Raw genomic sequence first — 9,952 nt, 5'->3', positions numbered from 1 at the left:
AACCGCGGTGAGACTCGTCGTCCCTCGCAGATGTCCATGCAGGATGGTTACGGTTATATCTTGGATGACAACTACTACCGCACTTGCCGGACCACTGCCACGACCGTCAAGACCACCATTGTCGCTCCCCGCACCACCACGGCAAAGCCCAACACCACTCACAAGTCGGAGCCCAGCTCGACTGATAAGTCGGAGCCTACCTCGACTGATAAGTTGGAGCCCACCTCGGCTGATAAGTCGGAGCCCACCTCGACTGATAAGTCGGAGCCCAGCTCGACTGATAAGTCGGAGCCTACCACTTACAAGCCCAACACCACTCACAAGTCGGAGCCCAGCTCGACTGATAAGTCGGAGCCTACCTCGACTGATAAGTTGGAGCCCACCTCGGCTGATAAGTCGGAGCCCACCTCGACTGATAAGTCGAAGCCCAGCTCGACTGATAAGTCAGGAGCCCAGCTCGACTGATAAGTCGGAGCCCAGCTCGACTGATAAGGCGGAGCCCAGCTCGATTGATAAGTCGGAGCCCAGCTCGACTGATAAGTCGGAGCCCAGCTCGACTGATAAGTCGGAGCCTACCACTTACAAGCCCAACACCACTCACAAGTCGGAGCCCAGCTCGACTCACAAGTCGGAGCCCACCTCGACTGATAAGTCGGAGCCCGCCTCGACTGATAAGTCGGAGCCCAGCTCGACTGATAAGTCGGAGCCTACCACTTACAAGCCCAACACCACTCACAAGTCGGAGCCCAGCTCGACTCACAAGTCGGAGCCCAGCTCGACTCACAAGTCGGAGCCCAGCTCGACTGATAAGTCGGAGCCCACCTCGACTGATAAGTCGGAGCCCACCTCGACTGATAAGTCGAAGCCCACCTCGACTGATAAGTCGGAGCCTACCACTTACAAGCCTAACATCACTCACAAGCCTCCTACCACTCACAAACCTAACACCACTCACAAGCCTAACATCACTCACAGGCCTAACACCACTCACAAGCCTAACATCACTCACAAGCCTAACACCACTCACAAGCCTAACATCACTCACAAGCCTAACATCACTCACAAGCCTAACACCACTCACAAGCCCAACACCACTCACAAGCCCAACACCACTCGCAAGCCTAACACCACTCACAAGCCGGAGCCTCCTACCACTTACAAGCCTCCTACCACTCACAAGCCTAACACCACTCATAAGTCGGAGCCCACCTCGACTGATACGTCGGAGCCTACCTCCACTCACAACTGGAAGCCTACCACTCACAAGCATACCACTCACGTCACAAGTCGGAGCCTACCTCCACTCACAACTGGAAAGCCTACCACTCACAAGCATACCACCACTCCACAAGTCGGAGCCTACCTCCACTCACAACTGGGAAGCCTACCACTCACAAGCATACCACCACTCACAAGTCGGAGCCTACCTCCACTCACAACTGGAAGCCTACCACTCACAAGCATACCACCACTCACAACTGGAAGCCTACCACCACTTACAAGCCTACCACTCACAAGCCTAACACCACTCACAAATGGAAGCCTACCACTACGGGCAAGCCCACGATTACTCGGCTTACAATCAGTCTTCATCCCACCACCACTCGCAAGACAAATATTACCAACCCCCGCCCGGTTATGACCACGCTCCGCACAACGACAACCAAGCTGCTAATGACCACGACTAAGCGCACCACCACCATCACTCGCAAGCCCACAGTCATGACATTCACCACCCGCCGCACCGTGGTTGAGACTGGTCGTGTGATTGCCACGCCCATTGCTGCCATCGCCCTTGATGACAGTGACTAAATGGTGCGCCTCCGGTGGTGTAGGATGTGTCATGATTGGACTCCACAATCATCTGTTCTCAACATGGACTTGGGGCCTCTATCCTCATCTTTCAAGGGATAAGCGAGGGCATTGAATGGGGAGCATGACACGATGATGGCCTCTTGCCTGGGGGCAAGCATGTCTGGAATGACAGGAGGACGGGGCCGCACACACACGCGCGCACGCCTTCATGAAACGGGGCGAGTATTGTTATATCTTTTGAACAAAAGTTTGCCGGTGTATCTTTTATTACTTCTCTTTTGTGTTCTCTTCTTGCTCTCGTTTGGAACCACCCTTATTTCTCTTCCCTCTCTTCTGATTTGCCTGTTTTGTCAGTTCTCTTCCAGGGGCGTTGGTCGGCATAAGGGAGGGAACGGTCTTGGGCTCGCTTGGCTTTCGGAAGGGGAAAGGGGTTTAGATCTATCCGACTTTTGGATGCAATGAGTTTTTCTTCTTCGGCTTTCCTCTTTTTTTTTATTTTATATTTCTGGCCGCTTCTGGGTGCAACCTCTCCCTGGCTGGGTTGCGGGCCCTCGAAGGAGTGTGCTGGTTTCATTTTGGCGCAAGGAAATACCAGGGACCACCCATATGAAATGCTACTAGGGACAAATTCTATTTCTGTACTTTATTTTTCCCTACTAAAGACTAGGTTGACACGTACAGAATTTTGATCTGGTATGGTCGAAGGCGACGCGCGTGGGTATTTTGTACATAGATCTTGCATGGCTTGGATGATCGAGTTAGATGATTATAGAACGTGAGTTTTCGTTTTCAAACACTGACCTGGCTGTTGCGACTGTTGACTTGATGCCAGTCCTTTTGGGAGTCATATTTGCAGAGAGCCTGATAGCCAGCCATGCCATGATAAAATGCCGCTTTTCGCCCCTGACGCCAAAACAGTCATGTCCTTCAATAGGTCACTACGAACTAGCGGCGTGAAGGCGTTCGGCTAGCTGGAGAACTTTTCTATAGTATCTCTCGGCCTGGGTGTCATTTTCGCCGAGGTGGTAGAGGTATTCATCACCCATGTCTTCGAGTAACTTCAGGAGTTTGATTTCGCGGTCTTGTCTGGTGGTAGTTGAGCGAAGGTACTGTTCGACAAAGCTTGCCAGGTCGTCGACAGAGTTATGGTCGTTGTCTTTTGGAGGCTGGTCTGCTGGTTGAAGTTTCGGTTAACGTCCTGTAGATGAGCCATCCTTGAAATTCCGACTGTCAAAACCCCTCATTTCGAAAGGATGCCTCAGCTCATCCAGCCACAGGTCTCGATTTGGTGCCCAATGTTGAGGCAAAATTGGAGTTTGCAACTGGTTTATCTAATTTGCTGATTGAACTACCCTGGTTTAAATTTGCTAGCGGCTACGACGGCAAATAACATAGGTATCTTCCTCGGATGTCGTAGGTGCCGTGATGCGATCTCAATATTTTGGATTCAGGAGTGACTGACCATGAACCCTAACCTTTACGAGACTCGTTCGCGGGGTATTTGGTCCCTTTTTGACATGTCAAAACCTGTTTGTGGAAGTCTGGGCGTTTGGATCCGCTAGCGGTGCCCCGCTTCCATTTCTCGATGAAGACCCTGCACGCGATCCGAAGGGCTCCACCGCTTGATGGCGACGTCATTCCCTTGCACTCTTTCTTCTCCCTGATTGTTGTTAGCCATGCGTGCCATACTCGCCAGGAGTGCCAAGTAACCTCGTAACAAATGGCATTGCTGTCCACAATTAAGAAAAGAGGTTATATGACGATTAGTGGCAACTTTCATGCTTACCTCATGCGCTTGGCAACGTATCCGGGCCCAGATCTGGGCTGACACGCTGCAGGCCCCAACTAGCAGTGGATGGACCCTGATAAAAGCTTAAGTGTTTTCTCCCAAACACATATAAAACTGCCACTTTGATCTCATCGAACCCGCAGCGCCGGACTCAACTCCTGATAAGTCAACTGGCTCCCTTGGGTATACAGCCATCTTCAAACGCATCTCGTTTGCTAGGACTTTGCACAACCTCGTCACCTCAACATGTCTCGCTTCAGAGACATTGCCCCCGCACCCCACAGGCAAGAATCGGCCGAGTCCTGGTCTTCTCAAGAAACTTCCACCCTCGGGCCCCCGAGTGATTCTCCTGCACTTCCGCCTCGTCGTCTGCTGTCTCGCAAGGCTTGCGCCTATTGCAAGACGAAAAAGATCAAGTGCAACGGCGGAGAGCCGTGCTTTCAGTGCCAATCGCGGCAGCGACCCCAAGAATGTCGCTACCAACTCTCGCCAGAAGAGGCGTTGCGCCTGGAAAACGCGCGCCTCCGAGAACGGATTCAGGAATTGGAGTTGCTGTATAGGTCTCAGTGTGCAGAGAGCTCTGACAATATTCCTCTCGACGATATTGCGGTGAGTGTCTTTGATCAGGGGCCTAGCAGCGGTCAATCATCGTTGGGAGAACGACTGGATAATGAAGCTTTCAGCCATTATTCCCAGCCGTGAGTTTTGATTGTTTTTTTTTGTTCCTCGTCATGACTGGCTTGCCCCTTTGACAAACATCTAGTTTGCCACTGAAACTTGTTTACATGTCTTACCTCCTCTCCCCGGTGCCGTAAATTGATTCATGACCAACCTCAGATTCTCAACCCCACAGCCTTTGTCCACTAAGAGCTCATCTGCCGTCGGCAATTCTCCCTTGCCGCTATCTTTACTCTCAAGACAAACCTCTACAGACACTGAAAAGGAATACATGCTTCAACCACATGCCCACCACAGCCTGGCGAACGAATTGGCGACCAGGTGTACGTATATTCGATATTCTGGCATTGCGGGAATACAACTAACAAACACCCTCAGACCCCTCGGTATACCCTGCTCTAATACATCCAGATGCTGAGCGCCTTGGGCTACAGGTGATATACGACCCCAGTCAGCTTCTCAGCCACATCGATGCCGTACAGATTACATGCTCGATTGAAAATAAGCGCCCTTATCCACAGCCTGACAACGGATTTCAGAGCGTTGACATCACCCGATGGACTGATGTCGCGATTAACGGAGATCTTGCCGCTAGCCTGCTCTCACAATACTTTGTCAATGACCAGCCTGCCTTTCAACTTTTTGATGCAGATCTCTTTCTCAACGACTTGGCCCACGGAGGGCATGTTTACTGCTCATCCCAGCTCGTCAATGCGTTGTTGGCGTGGACTTGCGTAAGTAGCTGAAAACCGGGTACGATTTCACGTTGCTGACTCAAAGCATAGCAAGCTTACTGCAGCTTATACCCTGAGAAGGGTCTGCAAGAATTGGGTGTCCGATTTTTGGCACAAGCAGATCATTTATTCTGGCAGTCTCTGAATCTCACCACCATCACCTCTGCCCCTACCGCCACTCTGCTTGAAGCTTGCGCCGTGGTGTTAGGCCACGCCGACGTCTCGGCGCGATACAAAGCCGCTTCTCTTGCAGCTAGTCGGCTCATGGGGCTATTCGGGACTGGGGACGCTTTTTCTGCAGGGGCAATTGCTCAACCGACAGGTATAACTCTGAGCTCTGGCCAGTGGGCCAAAGCCACTTCACATACTGCGTGGGGTGTATTTTCGAATCAAACGTACGTCCTTCATTTGGGGTTGGCAGCCTGGCGAGACTCTCAAGCTGACGAACATAGATTCACTGACTTACATGCCCGCTCCTGTGCATTTCAGGGGCATCCCGGGCTTCCCATAGCTGGTCGCGGTACGTACAAGACGGACGACGGTAGCTTAGAGATACTCCCTCTCCCCAGCTATTCAGATGTCAGCTACGTATTCACGAATGAGCTGGCGGTAATAGTTCATGACATGGTGCGGTTGTACTACTATACTGGTGAGCCAGACGATGGTTCTCCGCTAGCACCAATGTCGAATCGAAACCCAAGCCTTGAGAAAGCTGAAAATATCTTTCGGCGACTGCTTGCATGGGCGGCAGGTCTGCCGCTTGCCTGCGTCAGAGGGGATCAGAACTCTCCAGAGACAATGTGCATGCAGTAAGTTCTGGTTGAAACCCCGTCGACCAATGTGGATGTGGAGATACTTATGGACGTTTGTGTAGTATGCACTTTCATGCAGCTGTCATTGCATTATTTCAACCATTTATATTTGTGCCATTGCAGCGGCTGAAGTTCCGGTCATTCGACACTCAAGGATCCGCCCTCTGTGCGTTCAACTCCTCGGTTAACCAACTCAAGAGGCTGGTAATCAATTACCAGAGTACATTTGATCTCCTGGGAAATCTGTTGGGCCCACTGGGCGGGACAATGTCTCTTGCAAGCAGTCTTTGCCAGACTGGACCCTCGGTGGAACGAAAGGACGATCATGTACGACGACACTACTTTGCGGTCTGCATCAAGGGCCTTCTTCGCATCGTGAGCCGGTTTGAAGTTATCAAAGTCTTTATACAGGGACTACTGGCCCTGGCGCTTTCCACCCAAACGATCACGAGACAATACGCAGAGTCGGTGATGGGCGAGGTGAAGCGATCGGAAAATCCGTCACTCTCGGCCATGGCGGCAGAGCACCTCACTTCGAACGTGGTGGTAGACTACGAGCTTGCGCTGACGGACCGATCGGCGGCTACTTGTGACCGGGTCGCGGCGACGCTTGGGGATCTCAGCAGATCAAAAAGAATCGAGCCCACAGTCGACGCTGATCATGTTATGGACGGCGATAAGATGGACATGGTGTAATGTTTCGTAGCATTTGGTCGAATTAGCGTCATTGCTTGGGGGTTTCGAAACTTTTTCCTCCAATCTCAGATTGTTCCGTACGCTTCGCTCTCGTGAAACTGCTACAAAGAGCTGATGTAGGTGGAGCTTTGCCCGTCATATTGCCAAGGACAATGTCATGCCGCTGACCACTTACTCGGCTGCTGAGAACCCGTAATACCTTGTTTGGATCATTCTCCCGACAGAGGTGCCGTTGGAGACGACGACTGGATCTGGGGGAAACCCCAGATTCCTTATTTCCCCTTTTAGCCGCACCAACCGTAACATGTTACGACACTAGCCCGGGGGATTTCTTGTTGGCGACGGTAACGTGGAGGGTCCCGTTCGGTCGGTTGTGGCTTTGATGAGTTTTCCCGCCTTGCGCTATGGCGAGGAGAGCGTGCTGCGCAAGTGCACAAGGTCTCCTCTCGCTGGTGGAATCCAGGCCGTTATCCAGGAAACCCGAAGCTAGCCTACCGGGAAAAAAATGCAACATTGCAAAGTCGACGAAAGATGACACGATAGGCATGTTGTGGGACCCCTGGGGAGATGGAAGCCGGCTGCTTTAAAAGAGACCACGACCCCCCTCTGTCCGTGTTGTGGAGGGAAAGATACGAGATCGGGACCAAGTCACCACCGCCACAGACCCTCATCATGAAGTTCTCACCGGCCACCCTCCTCCCGCTCCTCATGGCGGCGGGAAGCAACGCCGCCCCTTCGCAGAACTCCCCTCGCCAAACCAAACCACCCACCGTCTACCTGGCCGGCGACAGCACCATGGCCCGCACAAACAGCCCGCACAACGGCTGGGGCGAGTACCTCTCCAGGTACCTCACCATCTCGGTCGTCAACAAGGCCATCTCCGGCCGCTCCGCCCGCAGCTTCACCAACGAAGGCCGCTTCGCCGAGATCGAGCGCCTCGTTGTCCCCAACGACATCGTCATCATCAGCTTCGGGCACAACGACGGCAGCTCCCCCAACTCGGCCAACGACAACGGCCGCAGCGCCTGCCCCGGCACAGGAAACGAGGTCTGCAGGTCAGGCAAGACAGGCGAGACGGTCTACACGTACAACCACTACCTCCAGACGGCCGGTAGGGCTCTCATCGCCAAGGGGGCCAAGGTCGTCTTCAGCGCCCAGACGCCCAAGAACCTGTGGCAGAACGGGCAGTGGAGCGGGAACTACGAGCCGCCTAGGTTCGTGCCGTACGCTGCTGCCGCGGCGAGGAACGTGGGCAGCGGGGCGAGCTTTGTGGATCACTACCAGGCTGTGACCAAGACGTATCAGCGGTTGGGGAGCCAGAAGGTGAATAGCTTTTACCCTGTGGATTACACCCACACCAGCCCCGAGGGGGCGGATGTGATTGCCCAGGCGTTTGCCCAGGCGGTGTCGAGGGATTTCAACGGGACGACGGCGGTGAAGCCTTACTTGAGGAACCCGGTGCCGAACGTGTTCAATTAAGGGGGTCGGGATTTGTAAATACGGAGTGCGGTAGATGAAATAAAGATGAAGGTTTCGGATGAAAGGCTGCCACGATAAGTGAGCCCGGGAGCCGTCGGCTGCCATCGGGATATGTATGACCCGGGTGGGCGTTGTCGTGGCAAGGGGCGTGTGTGACGCCGGCCGGTGTTGTTTGCGAGTCGCTGGTAGCGATATCGGCCATCTTTTTTTTTTCCAGTCTCCGATTCAATTTTCAGTTCCAGGAATTCACCAATTCAGTTCACCTGCAAAGGCTGTCCAGCGCACAATGGCAAAAGTTCTCATCACCGGTATCAACGGCTACATCGCCGCGCACACCGCCGCCCGCTTCCTCCAGGCCGGCTTCAGCGTCAGGGGCACGGTCCGAAACAAAACCTCTCCTAATGTCGAGTCCTTGCTTCGCGCATTGTCCGCACCCCAGAAAGCAGGCGGCGGCAAGGTCGAGATAGTCGAGGTTCCTGACATCACCATCGAAGGGGCGTTTGACAATGCGGTCCAAGGCAGGTCCCTCCTTCCCGTGCTCCTGTCTTCACTGATGACCTGATCATGACATCAAAAAGGTGTCCAAGCCATAGCCCACCTCGCCTCTCCGGTTTCGATGGCCGACGGCGACCCAGCCCCCATGATGAAGGCCGCCGTTGACGGGACCACTTCCCTACTTGCCTCCGCCGTTGAGGCCCCCACCAAGTTCAAATCAGTGGCCTTCATGTCCTCCATCAGCGCAGTGTACTCACCACCCCCTTACCGCTCTCCGGATCACGTTTTTACCTCGGCAGATTGGAACCAAGAAGCCGAGGCCAAGGTGGCAGAGCTGGGGGACAACACACCCGGTTACATCACCTACCAAGCCAGCAAAACCGCTGCAGAAAAGGCACTCTGGAAGATTGTCGATGACAAGAATGATCCAAGATGGAAGGCGGTGAATGTCACGACTTTTTGTCCCAGTCCTGTGTTGGGGCCGCCGTTGTTTATGCCGAGCCCGTTGTCTGGGCTGAGCATGCGGGTGAAGGACATTTGGGATGTGATGCATGGAGGCGATGTCCCCGAGGCGAGCGTCATTAGGGGGACTTTTGTTGATGTTAGGGATGTGGCGGAGGTGGTGGTGAAGACTGTGGCGAATGACTTGGCTGTGGGTGATGGGGAGGAGAAGAGGAGGGAGAGGCTTTTGCTTGTGGCGCAGGATAATGTTAGTCCTGGTCAGATGGCGCAGGTTTTGAGGGAGGAGGTCGGGGATAATCTGAGAGGTGTTATCAGGGAGGCGTCTGCAGGGAAGGTTGAGGAGGTCAAGAAAACGAGGGCGGCAATGAAGAAGTTTAATTCCGAGCCAGCAAGGAAAGTGTTGGGGAGAGACTGGGTGATGTTTCGGGATAGCGTGGTTGATAGTGCGCGATTCTTTGTGAGTTTTGAGGAAACAGAGGCGATAATTTGATAAAGTCGAGAGTAAGAATAACAGAGCCTTACAAGCGTTGGTTTGGTGAATGATTGAAGCAGCCGGTGGTATGGCAGGACGGACTATACGAGAAGAAGCATTCTCTAACTCTACTTTGGCACCGAGCTGATCAAGTCCAAGGACCTCGCACTATTTTGGCTCAAAAGGCGGTGTTGGTTATACAGCATAGCGCAATAATCAAATATCAAAGTCTAGGTACACCAGACAGATTGCCCGGATTCTTAGCTGAGAACAAAAGTCCTCCAATAGGAGGAAAGAGCGTGGCTCACATTGATCGATTATGACAACATCCAAAGATGTTGGACCCAGTTGAAAAAAATGAACATCGCAGCTGCCAAAAGGGCGGTCTTTCCCTTTTAGTATGGAAATGAAAGCTGTGCGAGGAAGGTGCAAACCCTAAATTGAATATCTTGACCGAAAGAGCAAGAGCTCACCTCGTGCATGGCTCTTGCGGATCGAGCACCCCCAGACCCAACAGATA

At 53.2% G+C, this 9,952-nt stretch overlaps 3 protein-coding genes across 3 annotated transcripts; all 3 read left to right on the top strand.

Annotated features, from left to right (window-relative positions):
- Positions 1-4: 4 nt before the first annotated feature.
- Positions 5-1,642, top strand: PODANS_1_22185 (uncharacterized protein; the record flags this gene model as incomplete). Its single annotated transcript, XM_001906501.1, has 1 exon — positions 5-1,642. A coding segment is annotated over one exon (1,638 nt), but the record flags the coding sequence as incomplete, so codon positions are not given.
- Positions 1,643-5,280: 3,638 nt separating this feature from the next.
- Positions 5,281-6,524, top strand: PODANS_1_22180 (uncharacterized protein; the record flags this gene model as incomplete). Its single annotated transcript, XM_001906500.1, has 3 exons — positions 5,281-5,411; positions 5,469-5,825; positions 5,891-6,524. The coding sequence occupies 3 exons, from the start codon at positions 5,281-5,283 to the stop codon at positions 6,522-6,524; spliced, it is 1,122 nt and encodes a 373-aa protein (XP_001906535.1).
- Positions 6,525-7,091: 567 nt separating this feature from the next.
- PODANS_1_22170 (uncharacterized protein) lies at positions 7,092-9,450 on the top strand (the record flags this gene model as incomplete). Its single annotated transcript, XM_001906499.1, has 3 exons — positions 7,092-7,991; positions 8,095-8,521; positions 8,597-9,450. The coding sequence occupies 3 exons, from the start codon at positions 7,092-7,094 to the stop codon at positions 9,448-9,450; spliced, it is 2,181 nt and encodes a 726-aa protein (XP_001906534.1).
- Positions 9,451-9,952: the final 502 nt, after the last annotated feature.

The sequence above is a fragment of the Podospora anserina genome, chromosome 1 (assembly GCF_000226545.1).
Source record: "Podospora anserina S mat+ genomic DNA chromosome 1, supercontig 6".
Lineage (NCBI taxonomy): Eukaryota > Fungi > Ascomycota > Sordariomycetes > Sordariales > Podosporaceae > Podospora > Podospora anserina.
The sequence above is the reverse complement of the archived record's forward strand: the minus strand, read 5'-3'. Positions and strand labels throughout refer to the sequence as shown.